Source organism: Sphaerodactylus townsendi, linkage group LG01, assembly GCF_021028975.2.
Source record: "Sphaerodactylus townsendi isolate TG3544 linkage group LG01, MPM_Stown_v2.3, whole genome shotgun sequence".
Taxonomy (NCBI): domain Eukaryota; kingdom Metazoa; phylum Chordata; class Lepidosauria; order Squamata; family Sphaerodactylidae; genus Sphaerodactylus; species Sphaerodactylus townsendi.
In genome coordinates, this window is record NC_059425.1 from 42805102 (window position 1) to 42826809 (window position 21708).

Below are 21708 nucleotides of genomic sequence, written 5' to 3' on the forward strand. Positions count from 1 at the left end.
GCCTGGTGGAAACTACATTTCCCAGGGAACTACATTTCCCACCAGACCCAGGCAACACAGGCAGGCTTCCGGCCTGCTCCTTTCCTAAAAGTAAGTGGGGTGGTGCGCTGCAGGGGGGTCACCGCGGGGGAGGGGGAGGGGAAATTTTTCTGCCCCCCACGTGACTAGAAATGGTGCACCCACTGTGTCGCGCGCACCCCCCCCCCCCATACCCTGGTGGCTTCACCACTGGGAGGAGGTGAGGAAAATGTTGGAGCTGGGAGTGATTCTGGAATTCACCAATCCATGGGAATCACCTGTTGTGTTGATGAGGAAACCAGATGGAACTGTGAGATTTTGTGTGGAGTCAAAGAGTAATACCTCTAGCACTGCCTCTAACTGTGGAAATGGAGCTCTTAGCCCTCCTGGTTTCTAAGCCCGCATACTTTTGCACAGGTCTGAAAGCAAGTTGATTTTTTTGTCTTTTTCTTCTTTTTCATATTCATCCTGTCCTAACTAGGAGTTTTCTAGAATGAACGCAAATGTTCTATCCAAGTTCTTTCAAATGTAGCCGCCATTCTCTCTCTTAGCCCTCTTCACTCAGTTGGATGATGGTGACATCATCCAAGCCCCACTCTTTTTTATTTATTCTTTCCTTTAGATCACTATACTAAAATGGTATAAAGGATAAGCCACTGAATGCTTGCATGACAATTTCAACACACACTGAGTAGTATCCATTTATTGTAGCTCTCGGCTCTGTAGACAAATATAAAACACTGAACCTCCTTATCAGTACTTAATTGCTAATGCTACAAGCAGTTTCTTTTGCTAGCATGGAGCCTATTAGATTACCTGTTACTTTCTTCTTGTCAGCTCTCATTGCTATTTTCTCAAGGAAAACAATCATAGCTGTTCAGCATGGCTGCCCCTTTAGAAAGCCAGGCTCTGTGGCTGCATTTAACACAATTACCATTTCACTCTGAAGTGAAAAGCTAGGTGTGATCTATCACTTGCAAGCCATCTCTAAGCCACTGCTGGAACCTCTGTAATATCACAGAATGTTCATGGACATTCTAAGGAGACAGGATAAGTGTGTCTGCAACCAGTCTGCCCAAGGTTTCCTGCTGTACTTTCCCTCTTTTCACAAGGGACACTTGGCCTCTGTTATACTGATAGCAGCAGTGGTCATTGCAGACAACAATCTGAGATGGCCAGGCAGAAGAGGTACATAGGGTAACCTTGCTGGTTGTTCAGAAAGTTGTGTGCTGTAACGTCACTTTCTATCATCAGGTTGTTGGCTTAACTGACTCATGTTTAAGAATGTTAAGTGCATTTCTGGGCTTGTTAACCTTTTGTTGGGTTTGTGCTTATACTGATATTAGACTTGGATCCAAGTGTTTAGGGGGCTGTTTTGGATTGAACTTGGGGCCTGGTTATTTTATTATTAATGTTCCTTGCTATGTTTTGTGTATTTTTTAATATTTCCCTTTTGTATTGCAAAGAAGTAGGTTAGAAATTTGTCAATAAATAAATAAAAATCAGCTTTGACAAACATCGATCAAAGATCAGTATATATGAGATGAAACTTCACATAAAGCCTAAGAACAGAAAGTGTTATCATCAATCAGGAAGGAGTAGAAAAACAAATGAGCAACAGAGCTGAGCCGGTTCAACACACAAGTGACCCCCAGCGGCCACCTCGGCTACCAAAGTGGCAGGAGATGGCAATATGAGAGGAGATGGCAGGTGTGATCTGCACCTGTTGTCACCTTCATGACCTTTGTGATTATTGCTGGTGTGTTTCAAGATGGGTCTTCAGAAGCACTTCCATTGTGTCCTGCCCTAGATCTTTGCTAGGATGGGAGAGAAGGAGGGTGCTTGAAGCTTGTTAACGAAGAGCTGAGAAAAACTGCCCATGCCAGAAATCCCTCTTCCTCAACCCAGCACACAGGAGCTCTGCCTTTGTTTGCATCTTGTTACCCCTGACGAAATAAACTCAGTAATCTTAGCACAGAGATTTGAATGAGACTGAAACTATTATTGTGTGCAGTTCTGTGCTGATTTTTAAATAGTTTTTTTCCCCTCACATTTAGTTGTTGGAACTGCTATTTAAAGGGAAGAATGGTTTGGGGGGGGGGTGTCTTTCTAGCCCCTTCCATGCCATTTTCCTGCTAAAAATGCCACCCCGAAAAGTTTTTTGCCACTATTTACCATTAGGATACAAGGGCAGTGTGGTGGAGTGGTTAAGAGTGGTGGACTCTAATCCAAAGAACCGGGTTTGATTCCCCACTCCTCCACATAAAGCTGACTTGGTTGGCTTTGGACTAGTGCTAGTTACAGCTCTCTCAGAACTCTCTCAGCCTCACTTACCTACCACGGTACCTAGTGTGGGGGAGGGAAGGTGATTGTAAACTGCTTTGATACTCTTAACAATAGAGTATGAAACCAACTTACCCAAGTATGGCATAGAATATGACTCTTGTGCCTTGAGAATATATAGATTCTGGTTAACCAGCCCATACAGAGTCGGATTTACTATTATGCTTGGCAGGCTGAAGTCTAGGGCCTCCAGCCAACATGTAAAATATTTTGGACACTTTCATAGGTTTGTACATTTTATTTATGAATTTTTTTACATCGCTACAGTATTTAACAATGACATCTTACACCTTTATTGGAGGAATTGTGAATTGTGGAATTCTAAACACCCATCATCATCCTCAGCTTTCCTCAATTTGTTTTAAACAAAACTTCCATATTCCTCTAGTGGTGAAGATGGAGGATTGGGAGGGGTCTCACAAGAGGAACAGTCTAGGAGCTCTCTTCATCTATATCCGGCACTGAGCCTAGGCATATGAATGCTTTCTCTGAAAGAAGGCTCACTGAGTTCAATCGGACTCACTTATGCTGCCCATACTCTTTTTACTCTGCATGGCTTATAGGAGAGCTTTTTTTCAAGTTACCCATGAGGAAGAATCTAAACTGTCCTGAGCATTTTAATGGGGTTACAGTTAACAGGACTGATCTGAATGGGAAACTATCCAATTTCTTCTTAAAGGGATATTTCACAGACAAAGATTAGCTTCCTGCCCAGCATTGGATTGGAGCACATTAGCAAGCTGGTTGCAAAATCTACCTACAATTTAAAAAAACTACCTGCCATGGAAAAGTTTCGTGCCTTGATGGAAGCAAGCCTCACTTACCCAAGCCACTGCTGTGCATTTGCAAACTGGACCAAACAAAAGTGAGTACCTCCATTTGCCTTGAAATTTTGTCAATTTTGAAGTCTATCTTGGTTCACAGGAAGCATCTTTGGGTGTAGGAAGATGTTTGCTTCTGAGGAACATTTGCTGTTTTAAAGACCTACTCTGTCCTCTCCATCATCTGCATCATGTATTTTTATGAATAGGCCAATATTAAGGAACACCATTATACTCTTTGGTCAGCTTTAGGTTGTCCTCAGAGCTTCCTGTTGGTTGGAAAAGTGGAGAGAGTAAAACAGACTAGAGTGAGTAAAACAGACTTGGGCATAATGAAAGGCCATTAGGCTCTGCTTTTGAAGGTGATAGGGAAGTGCACAATGAAATGGATATACCCACTGTGTGCTTGCATTCCTGACTTAGAAGACCATTCGTTCCTGCGGAGTTTCACTGTTGCTAATCATGGATTCATCTCAGCCTCTTCCATTAGGTTTCCTTGCCACTGATTTGTCATCAGTGGGATATTGCAGAGCTCCGAATATCAAGGGTCCTCATCATGTATCTTTGTCTTTTCAAGTGTTGCTTGAGATTTGCATAGTGATTGAGTTAATTAATCCACAAGCTCTGTTGGTTTGTGTCACTGATAATACTTTAACCAATATACTGGTTTTAATGCATTAAAACAGGGGTGAGTTGACTTAAGAACATAAGAACATAAGAACTAGCCTGCTGGATCAGACCAGAGTCCATCTAGTCCAGCATTCTGCTACTCGCAGTGGCCCACCAGGTGCCTTTGGGAGCTCACATGCAGGATGTGAAAGCAATGGCCAACCTTCTGCACCTTACTGCTGCTGCTGAGCACCTGGTGTACTAAGGCATTTGCAGTCTGAGATCAAAGGAGGAACAAGATTGATAGCCATAAATTGACTTCTCCTCCATAAAATCTGTCCAAGCCCTTTTTAAAGCTATCCCGGGTTGAGTGGCCATCACCACCTCCTGTGGCAGCATATTCCAAGCCCACCAATCACCGCGTTATGAAGAAGTGTTTCGCTTTATTAGTCCTAATTCTTCCCCCCGGCATTTTCAATGAATGCCCCCTGGTTCTAGTATTGTGAGAAAGAGAGAAAAATTTCTCTCTGTCAACATTTTCTACCCCATGCATAATTTTATAGACTTCAATCATATCCCCCCTCAGACGTCTCCTCTCCAAACTAAAGAGTCCCAAACGCTGCAGCCTCTCCTCATAAGGAAGGTGCTCCAATCCTTCAATCATCCTCGTTGCCCTTCTCTGCACTTTTTCTATCTCTTCGATATCCTTTTTGAGATGTGGCGACCAGAACTGAACACAGTACTCCAAGTGCGGTCGCACCACTGCTTTATATAAGGGCATGACAATCCTTGCAGTTTTATTATCAACTCCTTTCCTAATGATCCCCAGCATAGAGTTTGCCTTTTTCACAGCTGCCATGCATTGAGTTGACATTCCCATGACATTCCCATAAGTCTTAACAGACTTATCCTGCATGGTCTACTACCCTGTTTCCCCGAATATAAGACATCCCCGGAAAATAAGACGTAGTACAGGTTTTGCTGAAGTGTGAAATATAAGGCATCCCCCAAAAGTAAGACGTAGCAAAGTTTTTGTTTGGAAGCATGCCTGACAAACAGAATACAGAAATATAAGACATCCCCTGAAAATAAGACATAGCGCATCTTTGGAGGAAAAATTAATATAAGACACTGTCTTATATTCGGGGAAACATGGTACTTAAAAAAAATCTATATTAGATCCCCCAAAGTCTCCCATTGTTACTTTGAATTTACGAAACAACACTGAATACTGAATCTCTTAACAGTTTAGGTGTAGCTGATTTGTAATGAGTGATTTGCAAAACGTGCCTAGTCCTGCATTCATTGTAAAATAACCTGCAAGTGTTGGGAGGGCCCATGGAAATTGGCCTGTGGACCACTGTACACCTGCTATCCACATCAGTTGGATGGGAAAGAAAACTATTGCTGGAGAGTCCTCTCTTGGTAGCATTCCTTGTTACATGAAGTGGGGATTTCTATATCCTAGGAAACAAGTTAGGGCAGGACTCTAAGACCCCGTCTTCAGAAATTGTCCTTATCTAAATCCCTCATTTTTGTCCATCAGTTTTATTTCTGCATAGTATGTTTTTACCCTGCCCTTCCTTCAAGGAGCTTTCTCTCCCTCCTCCATATTATCCTCACAAGAACCCTGTGAGGTAAGTTAGGCAGAGAGACCATGACTAGCTCAAGGCCATCTGATGAGTTTTATGAAAGACTGTGTTTTTGAAGTTGTGTGTCTCAGACTCTAGTCTTACACTCTGACCTCCCCAAACTCCACCCTCCCCAGGCTCTGCCCCCAAATCTCCAGGAATTTCCCAGTCCAGAGTTAACAGCTCTAATGGGAGCAGAGACAGCTTGCCCATTAGGCACACCTAAGCCCCAGGGTGGCAGAGCTGGAGAGGTATCAAAAGGCCCCAGCATTAAATGGACAGTCAAACAGATCTGTAAAGAGCCAGGACATTAGGATCAGCCACATCGCCATCTGGCAATCCACAGCCAATATACTCACAGGCGTGGGGGCAGAGTCATGCCTCACTTACAGCACCAAAAAACCTTTGGTCTGGCCCTGTATGTGAGTGACTTTGAACCATGTCTCTTACATAATGTGTAACTGAAAATAGCTATTTGAAATGACGTCTTCACATTAGCATCCATCCTTACAGGCACTAACCACTGAAGTGGAATGGCATAGAGCAGTACTGACAAAATCATATCACATATTTTCTATTGCAAGTAGGGTAAGAAACTGAGGTGGGTGAACATGGGGGGGTACTGTCACATTGACAGTGGGACACTATTTTGTGGGGTAAACATGAAAGTGATGTCTTGTCGTTAATGTGAATCTCTAACTTTCATGCTGGAGTGGCATGTCCATGGTGTGGTGTCACTTCTAGGTTCACCCTGAATATGACATCACATCATCAACACAACACTGATTTTTGGCTTATTCCCCCCACCCCCCGCCCGCCTGCTCCAGATTGGGTGCTGCCACCAGGAAACCCGGCAGCCCCAATTACACATTTATTGGAGAGATGCAGGTTAGCACTGCCCACCTGTACAGTGAACCTTGGACTTGAGTGGATAATGCTATAAACAGATCAAGTAGATTCCTTTACTCCTTTTTTAAAAAGTGAAATGGATTAAAGTACTATTGCTTACTATGAAGCATAAGACATACACTCAGCAGTCACTCTTAAAAATGAGTGCTTTAAATACACTCCTTTAAAATACATTAATCAGTGTGTTGATTGGAAACATTTGGTCTGAAGCATGGAAAGTAAGTGTGTCACCATCTCTGCCCTTTCCTGACAGCACCTTGCTAACACGATATTTTTTTAAAACAAAATCTATTTTGAGTATATCCAAAAATGGGTCTTTGAACCTTACTAATATTCTTCCTGTTTGCTCCCTGCTGCTACTGAGATGCGCCCTGATTATAGCATCTTTCCAGATACAGCAAAGATTATGGATACAGACATAGTAGAAATAAATAGAAGTCTTCAGTACCTGCTAGAAATGCCCACGGTGGATGTTCTATTTAGAATGCAAGATGAGGAGGAAACCTCACAACAGTTTAAATTATTTTAGGCATTTTTATTGAGAGAGGAAATGATAAGAAACCGAGGGGGGTGGGAAGCAGCAGGGTTACATGAAATCTCTGTAAGCTGCCCTCTCAGGACTATGCCCTTGGTCATGTAGGACAAGATTTCCTTGTGGAGTAATGTTTCCCTCCTTGACTTCAGAGAGATAAACACTTTTTCAGTGCCTTCTCAAAGCTGAGCTCTCCCACACAGAGAGGAGCTGTTTGGGGCTCTTTTTCCGCACTACCCCTTGGCATCAAAATGAAAAGCCTGATAGCCTGCACCACAGTCATCAGAAGAGTTGGCTTTGTTTCTGCCTAAAGCTTACAGAAAACAAATCAAAGACGTAAAGGTGATGATGCTTTCCAGTGGGTCAAATTCAGTGATGCAGACTTGATTTCGGTTCCACACAGCTGCTTCTACCAAGAAGCGGAAAGCTGTGAGTTACTAAAGACCCGGGTTTTTGTTGTGATGGCTATGAACTGCATCCCACTTCAAGCTCTCAAGAGGTTCCCCAGTAACAAAGAAGACATAACAATGTGACATAAAACAAATGAAGCACTATCCCAAGCCAATAGAATAACAGTGTGCATGAATTGAGATACATTTCTCTCCCTTTCTCTTACAACTGGACAGTGGGGTCATCCACTGATTGGTACCCAGGACAGACAGAAAAAAGTACTTCCACATGCAATGGTTAGAAATGCTGCCACAAAAATGTGATAATGGTCACTGTGTTAACAAACAATTCAACGGTTCTCTCTCAGTAGTTGTTACTACAAATAGTATGTTCACCATCATTAGCAGCTGCTAGCATATGATTCATCCTAATGCCATTTCACTGTGTTCATTTGACATTGCATGCTACCATGATGCACTTCCATCCATCTTTTGTGTTGCTTCATTTTTGAAACCTGCCCATTTAAAATGATGTGTCTTATCAGACAATGTGGGCTTTTTACCCACAGAAGTTAATGCCTCAATACATTTGTTAGGTTTGGATCCTATGCCTTCATTCTATTTGGCTGTTACAGTGCCTCTCACACTAAACACTTCGAGAGTACTTTAAAATCATTGGTCACACACACATAGACATAGATTTGCTGCCTTAGTGAAGCTGAAGTTGACTGTCACAGAGAGTGCTGACCTTTCCTCCCTCTGTTTTTTTGTTTTAAAATGTCAAGTAGCCTGAGGGCCAAACTACACGTTTGAGTTTTTAACGAGTTGGGTCTGTGTCCTAGAGTACTGTGTGCACATGAAGCAATAAAAATGGGAAAATCTCCCCCCACCCCCACACTGTTTTGGAGTGGGAAAATGGCTCAGGGCAGAGAAGGCAGGCAGTCTTTCGCACCTCATGGCAGTGTTCCAAGGCAAATTTATTTTTTAAAAGCCATTCCCAACAGCTGCTGTGTGACTGCAGGGAACTTGAATTGAGTACAGTGATCCAATTTAAAAACCTAAACGTGTTGCAGGCTGCAATTCTGAATAGAGGAAGAATATGTAGATGGAGAGAAGCTGCTTAATGTTTCTCCTAGCTGAAAATCTTCCCCACAGCCCTCAACCCCACTTTGGCAAGAGGAAATATGATGGCATTAGTTCACAAAGACTAAAAATGCAGCCTGCAAGTGGCCATTTCATTTATTTGCTTGTTAAAATAATTTATACCCACTTTCTCAATTAGTAACTTTTGCCCCAAGCTGCTAATAATAAGGCATAAATAGGAGAACAAATACAAGCACAACAGCAAAACAACTGCAATTGATCAATTTGCAGCAAAAGTATTGCAGGTCTTAACTAGAACAATAGAAATGAACATCAGCACAACAGACCACAACCAATGCTGATCTGACTGCAACCCAAACTGGGAGATTCATCCAATCCACCAGAAGCCTGGGGAAGAGTCTGTCTGTTATCCAGGTTGTATGAAAGAAATTGTCAGGCAAAGCCTATTTCAAAGGCGCGGAAGTCCCTGTTCATCCTTGATCTCCATTTACTTCAGAAAACAGTGTCCAGCAAGATCCAGACTAGCAGCAGAAACAGTCCATTCGTCAAGATCTCACACACGCAACAGGATGCAGGTTGTAAATCTGCAGGCATGGCTTGGCTGGATCCCAGACAGTTGGGAAATATGTATTATCGAAGGCTTTCACGGCCGGCATCACTGGGGTGCTGTGTGGTTTGCGGGCTTTATGGCCGTGTTCTAGCAGCATTCTCTCCTGACGTTTCGCCTGCATCTGTGGATTCCATATATATCAGGTTTCAGGTCTTTATAAGAATGCAGCAGAGAAAAAACATTCTTTTAAAAGTTTTTATTAAGAAAATGATATAAAACAAAATCTCACTCACAATCACTCAATTATTGGGGTAAAAACACACTCATACATGGTTTCCTGGGATGTAATTTAGAGGTAAAAGATAGGTTTTAGATATAGAGAGGAGGGATGGGGCATCAGAGATTATATTTACCAGTCTTGTAGTGGATGTCCAGGGGACAGAGACCTAATGGCCAGCACTAGGCTCTGAGATGATCAGAGCTGATGGCACAATATTATCAAACAGCAAGATACTGTGTGACAATATTGAACACCGGACTGGGGTGGGCTTTTATAGGGCAAAACATATCTTGGGGCAGGGGAAATCCTTTAACAAAGGATTTTTTCTGCTATTCCAAGGTGAGGTAGTAGTCAGAGTGTCAGACCATTGACCTGATGGCTGACCTATCATCTCAGTGGGTTTTGCCAGCTGTTGGACAATACAGGTAAAGGCCCTTAATGGGTGTTACCACATAGATGGTCACAAGGACAATGAGTCAGAGGAAGACTCTTGAGTAGATTAAGAGAGGTAGACAGGAGAACTGGTTTCGCCCAGGTGTGCTGTTTCCTGAGTATGGACCAGGCATGAGGTTGAAGGGGAGGGGTCCTTTAGGCATTCTTGCTCACAAGGTCAGACACAGTCCCAAGATGGAGTTTCTGAATCCAAATAGACTCCTACGTTCAGGGCACTGTTCTGCCATGTCTGACAGGGCAGCATTCCAGGAGAAAGACTATCCTCTCCCCCAGCACTACCCAGGTCAGATTGGTTACCCATTCACACATGCAGCTCCTTTGCATGTCATCCTGAATGTCTGAATGAGTTCCAATTTGCTAAGTGGTAGCTCAGGAAAAAAAACAGGAAGGAAGAAACATGAGGCTAGCAACCAACCATCTTTCCATTAACACCCCTGAAAAGTATTTTCCATTCAGATGTCCCTTCTCTTACTACCATGTTGAAAAGACTGTTACAGAGGTGGACAAGTTCAGGACTGTTTGGTTATACTTAAGCAGACCTTATTGCCTTGCTCAACAGATTCAACTTTGCTTTGATGACTGCTAGATCAAGGGCTGCATAAGGGAAATGGCAAAGAAATTATTTTTCATCTTGACAAGAGTTCTGATGTTCCTCAGCTTCATCATATATTATTACATACCCCCTCAGGATATTTCAGATGTGGTTGGGAAGATGAACTCTTTCTGGCAAGCTAGTTGCATCCTGACTGAAAGTGTTCAAAGAGATTATGTGACCTCTGACCTCATAGAATAACAAGGGACTAAGTCTTGAGTTCTGATTAGGTTACTCTGAATCCCACTTCTAAGCACACGGTGAAGTGTTAATGTATGAATTTCTTGTGTTTTACAAATGGGCTCAGCAATGGAATTGATAACTAGAGATAAGCAGATTATTCTGTTCTTTTTTCTGTAATTTTGCTCATACTATGTTATATTGGTCCCTAATTCTGACTTAACTGGATGAATTTCTAAAATTAATTCCAAAATGGATGCATGTTGGTTTGCTACAACTTTAAATTTCTTCAGTTCATTCAAAATTCCTTTGACACATTCTCTCTGAGCATATCAGTAGCTGTTCATATTTGTTAAAATATCACAACAAAGACATCGTGATGTGATTTTATTACAGCATCAAGATTTTCTTTACAAAGCTTTTATTAATAAAGAGCAGGTATTTATAAGTAAAGCCCTGCACACAAATAATCTGGATGCAATCAGACGAATGATAGTATCAATGCTGCTTTTTTATTATGTTGCATCAATGTACATATTGGTGATACAGATTTAGGGAAATAATGCAAATGAGCTGAAAGAAATTAAAGTTGCAGCGATGTCAATTTCTTCAGTGTGTATGCTTCACCTTTGGTATTAATTCATTTCACAAATTCAGAAGGAGTGGAACATAAAGGATTGGGATTTGGATAATTTGGCTATCTCTGCATGGATGTGACTACAGTCATTCATGAACAGACTGTGTTTGTTTACTTTAGGCTTTCTCAGCATCATGGGTTACATAATAAGAACAAATAGGAAAGTGTAATGCTGCAGTCATATACATACGTACCTGGGAATTAACACTATTGAACTGAGCAGGACTTGCTTTAAGGTAGCCGCTAGAGTGTTGGACTAGGGCCGTTTCCGCACGGGCGGAAAATGGCGGCCTGGGGACGGCAAAAACACCGTCCCCAGGCCGCCATTTGCACAGGGGGCGCAGCTGCATCGCAGCCGCGCCGCCCTCGCGCCGCCCGCCCGTCCCCACGCCGACATTTTCCCAGAGCGCTGGGAAGCGCTCTTGTTGGGGAAATGCCGGCTGGAAGCCGCTGCTGTGCGAACAGCAGCGGCTTCCCGGCGCTTCCCCCAGCTTCCCACTTACCAGCTCTCCGGCCCTCCGGCGTCGCCCGGGGAGCCTGGGATCGCCCCCCCCCTCTCCTGCACAACCCGGGAAGCAGGTGCGCAGGGCAGGGGAGGCTGATGTCCCCAGGTCCCGTGACGCGTCAGGAGGGCAGGAGAGCAGGTAAGCATGCGGCTCAGGCTAATCGGCACCTGCAGCAAGCGCCCGTCTCCCCGGTTCTTTTCTGGGACCGGAATCCACATGCAGAGCGGGTCCCAGCGTGCAAACTCGGGTCGGCTTAGCCGCTTTCCAGCCTCCGTCTTGAGAACTTGGCCTAGGATTTGAGAAAATCCAGGTTTAGAGTCCCACTCCACCAATGGAAGCATGCTGAGTGTTCTTGAGCCATTCATGCCCTCTCAGCCTAATCCACCTCACAGGGTTGTTGTGAAGAAAAAAATGGAAAAGAGGAGAATGTTGCAAGACACTGGGGGTAAAGACAGAGTATAAGTAAATGAATAAGTGAATGAATGAATAAATATTTACAGTTTGATCCTAAAACATGTTTATCTGAAAATCTGACAGATCCATAAATCCTAAAACATGTTCATCTGAAAATCTGACAGATCCATAAAAGTTTGAAAACACAAAATCGATTCATATTACAGCACAATAATACGGGCAGTGTGGCATAGTGGCTAAGAGTGGCAGACTGTAATCTGGAGAACGGGGTTTGTTTTCCCACTCCTCCACATGAAGTCTCCTGGGTGACCTTTAGTGAATCACAGTTCTCAGGCCCACTGGCCACAGGGACATGTGGTATCCCAGTCCCACCTACCTCCTGGCCACAGCAGCCACGGCCCTCCACGCGATCAGCAAAGTGCCCACCCAGCACAGCCGACCACGGAGAGAGCCCTTCCTTTCCCGCCCACCTCCAGGCCAGGGAACCATCCCACGCCGGTGAGCCTTGCCAAGCCCTCTCATGATGAATGAGTCAGCTGTGGGGGCCTCAACGGCAGTTCTCTAGCTGCAAGAGGGCTCAGCAAGGTTCCCACCAGTGCAGGATGGTTCCCCAGCCCAGAAGCCGACAGGGAAGGAAGGGCCCTCTCCTTGGCTGGCTGTGCTGGTGTCCACTGCCCTGCCCCCTGCCCGGCCAGGTGGTGGAAGACACTGATGCGGAGCAGCGGGGAAGAGGCGGAGGGCCAAGGAGCTGTGGCCCAGCAAGGGACTGACCGGGCAGGGCGCACCTGGTTCTGAGGGGCTGGCCACCTCACTGGCCACCTCACTGAGCCACTGCTGGCCCAGTGTGGTTGTCTGCCCCGGCGCAGTGGGGGCTGCTGAAGCATAGTTGGTGAAATTTGGTCTTGCCCCGGGCACAATTTTCTGCTGGCATGCCTCTGCTAAACTCTCTCAGTCCCACCTACCTCACAAGGTATCAGTTGTGGAGAGAGGAAGGGAAAGAAATTTGTAAGTCGCTTTGAGACTCCTTAAAGGTTGAACTAAAAGAAAAGCGGGGTATAAAAACAACTCTTCTTCCTACACACAGGTGATAAGAAAAGTTTTTACTTTACCTGTCTAGGAACCAGCAATCCATTTCCTTTTTTCCCTTAGGCCTATAAAATGCAGGCTGGGTGGTTAAACTTGTGAAGCTGACAGAGCCCATCAGCAAATGCAGCTCACTTTCTTGTCCTGTCTGTCATAAAGATCAGTTTGTCTCTTAGGGAACTACATCGCCATGATATCTCTTATGTTTACCATTGTTATTTTTGTCTTTTGAGGGGCTGTCACTTATTGAACTCCACTCTACAAATGTTGTTGCAGCATCAGTAGGCTCTTGTCTCAGGAGGCTTTGAGATCAGCAGTTGGGATCCTCGCTTGGTTGCTTTTCCTACACGTATTTATTCTTTTCAAAATGTCAGTATCCCACTTAATACAAAAGCTTTCTGGGGGGGGGGGGGGGGCTGCAACACAATTACAAAATAGAACTGCAATGAAAACAATTTCCAGTAGCAGCCAAACAGCCAGAATGGAATTGGAAACCAGAGGCTGGCCTAAATGGAAAGGCTTTATCCAGCTTGCAAAGGGGGCAAGTTAAGGTTTTTATGTTGCACGTCACTACTGTGGATAGTGTTTAGTCAACTGGAAGCCAAAGTCATTGTATAAGAACAAGTGTTGGCTGATCTTGGAACATAGTAAATGAATGGAATTGAGGATAGGTGTAAACATTCTCTGATGGCAGATCTGGTTTCACCATGTGGTTGCTTCCTCAGGACTAACTCAACTTCCCAGTCTTTAATGGAAACTTCACGCTGAGTACATTACAGTAGTGCAGTTTTGAACTTAACACACTCTGTGACATGGTGGCTAGTTTCCAGTAAGCATAAATGTTTATTTATTTTATTTATTTATTTTTTCAATTTATATACCGCCCGATCCCCGGGGGGCTCCGGGCGGTGAACAACAGGAGCAATCATACAAATATAAATACATAGGCTCCATCCCATAAAATAACTTAAAACTCATAAAAACAGCGAGTAACCATAATACATAATAAATAAATAGAAGGTGTCTGGCCCCAATTTAAAAACCTACCTCCCTGAGGGGGGGCCAGTGGGGCTCCCCATATGAGGGGGCTCCTCATATGAGGGGACCCTGATGTAACTGCCCCAGGCACAGAGCAGTGAGGGGGCACCATATTAGCAGCTGGACACTCCAAAGGCCCGGTGGAACATCATTTAGAGAATCATGACCCTATAAAGTTCTAATAAGATTTAGCAATTGGGTAGGACCTGACAGTTCAGAGTGCAGATTATCTTCTTGAAATCCTTTCAACAGTCAGGTAAATCAGTGTATACTGGAGTGGGAGGGCAGAGGCTATGGGAGATTTGTTTGCCTCAGGCCATCTACTGAAGTCATGGCTTAGGAAAGATTTTAAGTGGGGACATTCTGGTTTGTAACTCATTTTCTTGGCCGTTTAGACATTTTCTTAATTAGTTCAACCCTAAATCAATTCTCAAACTAGTTAACAATGTTGCTCATGGAAATGCAAAATCTTCATCTTTGTTTTGCTGATTTGTTTCTTAGAATGTAACTGTATCCTCTGCCTTCTCATTCCAGTGCTGCATTGCACCCAATATGTAAGAGACTTTCTGCCAAAGAAGACCTTGAGTATCCTGAAGATAAAGTCCAAAAAAGATCTGCAGCTGAAGATGACTTTTCCTTTGATGATCTCCACCCGGATTTCCAGTGTAAAAAAGAGGTTCAGGTCACTTGCTTTCCTGAGCCGGATGCCTTCAATCCATGTGAAGACATCATGGGGTACAATATTCTTCGAGTCCTCATATGGTTCATCAACATCCTAGCCATCATGGGGAACTTTGTGGTGTTCGTAATTCTAATTACCAGCCAGTATAAGCTCACAGTCCCCCGGTTCCTCATGTGCAACCTTGCATTTGCAGATCTGTGTACCGGCATCTATTTATTGTTGATTGCACTCAAAGACGTACAGACCAGAAGTCAGTATTACAACTATGCTATAGATTGGCAAACCGGGGCTGGCTGCAGTGCAGCTGGTTTCTTCACAGTTTTTGCAAGTGAACTTTCTGTCTACACTCTGACCGTCATCACTTTGGAGAGATGGCACACCATCACTTATGCCATGGAACTGGACCGCAAAGTGCGTTTTCGACATGCAGTGGTCATCATGCTAGTGGGATGGATCTTTGCCTTCACTGTGGCCATCCTTCCCATATTTCAAGTTAGCAGCTACATGAAGGTCAGCATCTGCCTACCAATGGATATAGAAACTCCGCTTGCTCAGGCATACATAATGTTTCTGTTGATCCTGAACATTCTGGCCTTCATCATCATTTGCACTTGCTACATCAGCATTTACTTCACTGTCAGGAACCCCAACGTCTTCTCGTCTAACAGTGATACCAAAATTGCCAAGCGCATGGCCATCCTGATCTTCACAGACTTCCTCTGCATGGCCCCAATCTCCTTTTTTGCAATATCAGCTTCTCTCAAGCTCCCTCTCATCACTGTGTCCAACTCAAAGATCCTCCTCGTTTTGTTCTATCCCATCAACTCGTGCGCCAATCCTTTCTTGTACGCCATATTCACCAAGACATTCCGTAGGGATTTCTTCATTTTGCTGAGCAAATTTGGATGCTGTGAAATGCATGCTCAGATTTATAGAACAGAAACCTCCTCTTCTGTTCACACCACCCATATGAAAAATGGACACTACACATCAGCTCCCAAAACCAGTGACGGAACAATCTATTCACTGGTTCCTTTGAATCATGTGACCTAAAAAAGCTCAACAGATTTCTACTAAGAGTTATCAAAGAGTAATCTACGCGTCCCTAGGAAAACAGGCAATTTCAAAAGAAGACAGAAGAGTCTCCCTGATCTCCCCTACCCATCGAAACTGCAAATGTACAAATCTAACACAGAATTAGGCAATCTTCAGCCTGTTCACTGCCTAACTGTGTGGCCAGAGTGTCTTGATGGATTACTAAAAAAACCAACACATTATATGTCCCAGTGGGTACACAATATACAACACACTCCTCAAACTGAATTTATTTTCAGTGCTGGGAGACAATGATAAAAATCTTCCATTTTTCCTTCCGTTTGTGTCCATCCCCCTCCTCAAAGACTTTACTGATTGCTGCAGGCTTGTTCCATGACTATATGAAACTGCCTTGTTCTCAGCTAGACAATTTTTCCATTTAGCCTAGAATTCATCTCTCCTAACTTGCAGCAGCTCTCCCAGGCAGAGGTCTTTCCCCTCCCTGTGACCTCAGATCCTCTCTTTAATTGGAGCCTCAAGGGACTGAATGTGGGACCTTCTGCATGCAAAGTATGTGCTCTGCCAAATTGTTATCATGGGAAGAAATGTCAGGCACCAGGTGTCTGGACAAAGAGATACCAGCTGCATACTCCCTGGGCTCCAGGTCATGGTTTCTCCTCCCCGCTCCCCTGTGGGTCCCAGCCTTCTAAGCCAAGGAAAATGAGTGTTCCCATCATGAAGGATCAAATCTGTGCTATGTCTTAAAGATGTTCGCGGATCTTCCATTGTTTTCCCCCTTTGATGGTTTTCTGAGAGTAAGTCTGAAAAAAAGATGAGTTAGCCTAGTTGAGGAACAAAACTTTTATTCAACTGTCAATTCATAAGTTAACTGAACATGCATTTTTAAATGAAAAATATACATTTTCTAGTGTACTTTTATTTTCATAAATAACTGACATCAGTGCCACAGCAAAGAAATCCTTGGTTTGTGAGGTGTCTTTTTTATTTTAAAAAAACTTCCTAATCGTTAAGATGCAATTCAGAATATAATGTTTGATACACGTGTATTCCTGCTGATTTAATTGAATTTTAGAGATACAAGCCTATAGAATACAAATAACTATTGCTGAATGGGATAAATCCTAATTGTAAGAACCAGGGTCACAGTAACATACCTTTATGTGTGTAAAGTGCCATATGTGTTCAAAATGCTGCCAAGTCACTGCCAACTTGCGGCATCACCACAAAGAAGCTTTCAAGGCAAATCAGAAGCTGAGGTGGTTTTCCACTGTCTTCCTCTGCAAAGCTTTCCTTGGCAGTCTCCCTTCCATGTACTGATGCTGCTTAGCTTTCAAGATCTGGTAAGACAGGCCTATACCATGCTGCCTTCTCTCCCACATGTCTTTTTAGGAAAGGGGGGAGGGTTACAAGGAATTTCCAGAGGTACCATGATCTAATAGGGATGCTCCAAGTATAGAATATTCTCTTGGAGGGAGTGCTGTAGATGACACTTGTTCCTCCCAAATCTGTGAATCTGTTGTTAGGGGGACAAAGGCTATAGAACTGTAAGAACTACCTACAACTCCATTCTAAGTACAGAACAGGAGGAGGGTCCCCCTGTGCCCAAAAGGTATTTCTTCCAACCATAGAAATGCAGCCATTATCTATACCTTGACAACATACAATTTGTGAAATCATTGATATGCTATAACTCTGGGTTTCCACAAATGCAGCATGATTGTTCAGAGATTAGCCTGTTCTTCTGTGCCTCTATGGAGTTTGTGCATAAGTAATAACAGTATTCAGTAGTTACGTGGCACATTTCATGTATTCAGAAATACACACTATGCCAGAAATGTGGTAACAGACACATAAAGAGGCAGATGTTATTACTGTAGTGTGCAAGCACACACACACATATAGTGTATGTCTGATGTTGAGAGAATAATGTTTACTTAAAACCACCTAATGAGTTTGCGTTGAGGTGGTATTTAAACTGGCTCCCACAGCCATGTCTTGCACTTGGATGGCCCAGGCTAGCCTGACCTTGTCAGATCTTACAAGCTGAGCAGCATTGTTCCTGGTTAGTACTTGGATGGGAGACCAAGGATGTCCCAGATTGGTCCACAGATGCAGGCAAGAGCAAACCATCTCTTTTTGTGTCTTATAGATCACTGTAAATTGGCTGCAACTTGACAGCACTTTACATTACACAGTCACTCTTCTATATCAGCTCAGTGTTCCATCTGTTTTAGGGGCTGCTGCTCTCCATACTTGTCTTTCTGGAGTTGTCCTTTCTATTGAGGTGAAAGGGGAAAGTTTTGTGAAAGCTGAAGGTTATTGTACACATTAGAGGTCCCCTTCATAACAAAAAAAAACCATTTGCTAGACCAAAACAGTTGCTTACAATCTGAAATTCTGGAGGTTTTGTTAACCAAATGATCCATGTCTTCTCATCTAGGAGGAATGTTGGCACAAATAACAGGAAATTCAAAAGCCAGGCCTGATTTTCAGATAAGTAGCTGGATTCCTCCAGTAAAGCTACTCCCAGCAGAAGTAATTCACCTCCATAGCCCCATCAGTGTCTGCAGCAGCTCTGAAATAGTGGTCCAGATTGCATTATGCTTATGTTGCATTTTGCCCGTGTGACATCCCATTCTGCCCAAACTAATATCAGGGAAATAATAAACAGCCACCCAGGGCAAGAATATGGCTGATGAGAGAGTTTGTTGATAAAGTCTGCAGTAAGGCTTGTCAGTTATCTGCAAATTCATTTATCCAACATGTTCTCTGCAAGAGGGGTCAGGATGACCTTGGGGGAGGAACTGGTTGAATGCATTTTTAAAAAATTAACCACAAAAGCCTCAAAGAACACAACTGAAGTATGCAGTGGAGAAACCCATTTCACTGTTAAATTAGTACCACTGGAATGGCATTGCTTGCATCATGGAGCTGATGCTTCATGAATACAATCTTACACTTTATGGGAATCAAAAAAGGGCAAGAGTTCTCAGGGATAACTTTGCAAATACCTATTCAGAAAGTACATGAATTTAAAAAGAAATTCTTATCTCTCTTTCCACTTGTTCTCTCACCTGTTCGCTTTTCTGTTGCTTCAATCATTGCTGATCACAACAACAGCATATACTTGAGCAAATGTCTTTAGTGAGATCACAGGCATTGCTGCAACCATGCCAGGGAGAAAGGGCCTTAAGGGAGCTTTTAGCTCAGGCTTTGTTGATTGCGTGTGTGGGGGGGGAGCATATCTGGATCAAGGAGGTGGACAGCAGGAACCTCCATTCATGATAAAGGCCTACTCATACACAAGCAGTACTGTGATATCATGGTTCAGAGACTCCCCACTTCAGATTACACATGTGAGAATCTCATGGTTGCTTGGTTCCCCACGAGATGTTCACAGCTTGTAGAAATCTAGTGTATCACGGGTGCAGTCCACATGTGCAGAAATCCACATGTGCAGAAGAAAGAGGAAACAGCAAGAGCATAGAGCAGGGGTGGCCAACCTATGGCACTCCAGATGTTCATGGAGTACAATTCCCATCAACCCCACTTGGCCATGCTGGCAAGGGCTGATGGGCATTGTAGTCCATGAACATCTAGAGAGCCATAGGTTGGCCACCCCTGGCATAGCGGCAGCAGAGTGGACTGTACCACTTCAGCCTGTAGGTGGAAAGATGGCTGCTTAGTTCCTTTCACACAAATAGAAAACCAACATAGCAGGGGTAGGGAGAGAGAGGTTCTACCCACACTGTTTTCTTGCTGTGCTGTAGAATTATTATTTTTTTTACCCAGGGGACTATCCCAAAATGTGATACAGCCTGAAGTGGTCTAGTCTATTTTGACAATCTCATTAGTGAAAGTGAATGGACAGCTAGCTGGGCCAGCATTGAGTAGTTTCCTATTTGATTCTCTGTTTGAAAATAATGGTTTGGGAACATAGAAATAATTTCTAACCATAATTAGATAGTGTGATTTTTTGGTTTCTTCAATACCATTTGGTATCATTATTTTCTCCAGTTATCACTAGTGCTATCTGACACCTCAGTTTTGTTCTCTCCTCTGGTAATTTTTGCCAATCAGATCTGCGTAGTAAATCGTTTGGTGGCATGCATTCATTTGGAATATCCACACTCCTGACTCAGTAGCTGTATTAAGTCAAATCAACTGAAAAAGATCTTTGTAATAATCCCAATTGCAAATGTTATGAAAGATGCAGACCAGCTACTAGAAAGTGCAACACAAGAAATTTATTTAAATGGTGCAGCCCATATAGTGATAGTATAAAATTGCTATTGTACCAGGTTTTTTTGTTTTTTTGTTTCTTGGTAAACCAAATAGTTTACACATGTGTGACCCTTGTTTATAGCAGCCCCCCCTTACAAGTCAAGCACACACGTACACATGTATCCTGGGTAATTTTAATCAGGGTCCAATGCTAGGTATACCACAGCTTTACCACTGAGAAGTTCATAAGAAAAAAGAGGTCCCCAGGAATAAACAGGCATAGATTGGAAATTGAACCTTTATTAGCATTGGGATTCGTGAGAAGAATAGAAGATACAAAGACTGTGAATTCATACAGACACACAGGCTAGAACAGTGATCTTTAAATTGTAACTTCTAGCTTTTAATACAGAGAAGCCTTATAGTGTGGACAAAGAAAGTCCAGGAATGTTCAAAAAATGGACAAAAAGGCAATAAAAGCAGAATGAGAACCAGAAAGTAACTTGGAAGAAACCTGCATTGAGTTGCAGAGAGCGTACTTGATGGGAAAAGTTGTGGTGGTGGTGTTGCTGCTACTGCCAGAATATTGCTTATTGTTCTGGCATACTGGGAGATCCTGGGGCTATCTTTATACACCAAAGGTGTGTGGCCAGAGGGGAAATAAGATGCTCCTCAAAAGAGATTGGAGCCAACCTTATTGGTTGATAAGATGGATAACTGCTAGGCAGGAAAGTGTTGTCTCAAGGAGGGAGACATTGGGGTTGACAATGTCTTTGCGAAGGGTTTATAGTTCTAAAAGAATAACAAACTGAATTATATTGTAGTCATTTGGTGTGATTGGGTTCCAGAGGAAAAATCATAGTAAGAAGGGAAGAAAATATTGACCTGAGAGATTGATGTGTTTACATGTCACTGTCAAACCTCCAGCAGATCCTATTGTGTATTTGGACTATAAAGAAATCGATTAACTATGACAGTGCTATCAATTTTAAAGGCAGGGGGAGTAGGTAGATAGGTAGATTCCCAACCAAATTGTTATTTGATGTCCTTCTTCCCTTTGAAATGGAGGCTCAGAGCACTGATGATCCCCTTGGCTCCCAAGAATAGGTTGTTTCAGGTTTAACTCCAACCCTTGTGAGCGACTGAATTAATGAATAAAAATGCAGCACCTTTCTAAGGGATCTATACAGACTTGAAATGCTCACCTGATAAAAGGAGCTTTGCATTCCATACAGCCATTGCAACCCCAGCTGAGCATGTGTTTGGGATCGTAAAATTCCCCAGAGCATTCTGTAATCCTGTAGGATTCATGAGCATCTGTGGGCAGGTTGGAGTCATGTTTACCTTGGCTTTGAGTAGGTAGTGGTCAGACCATCCTTCAGATTTCTTTCATATTTAACCCCAAATCCAAGCCTCCCCTCAACTGCTCAATGCAAAAATTAAGCCATGTGTTGGGCACATCACAATTTGATGGAAACCCAAGGCAGTAAAAGATACTATAAAATCCTGGCCGGCACTGACAAGGTATCCTCTGCATGGATATTGAAGTTCCCCAGAACAGTCAGTCTAAGAATCTTCAGTACTACATCTGATAGTACCTCTGCCAACTCATGCAGGGTACTGGTTGGAGAACTAGGCAGCCAGGAGAACTAGGCAT

General features: G+C 43.3%; 1 protein-coding gene across 1 annotated transcript in view; it reads left to right on the forward strand.

The window, feature by feature from the left end:
* The window catches only part of FSHR (follicle stimulating hormone receptor), a 107186-nt gene extending 91283 nt beyond the window's left edge, over positions 1-15903 (forward strand). Inside the window, exons 9-10 of the mRNA XM_048507191.1 lie at positions 3041-3226; positions 14624-15903. Coding sequence (XP_048363148.1) covers positions 3041-3226; positions 14624-15824 — 1387 coding nt within the window. The 3' untranslated portion in view covers positions 15825-15903. The remainder of the gene's footprint in view (positions 1-3040; positions 3227-14623) is intronic.
* Positions 15904-21708: the final 5805 nt, after the last annotated feature.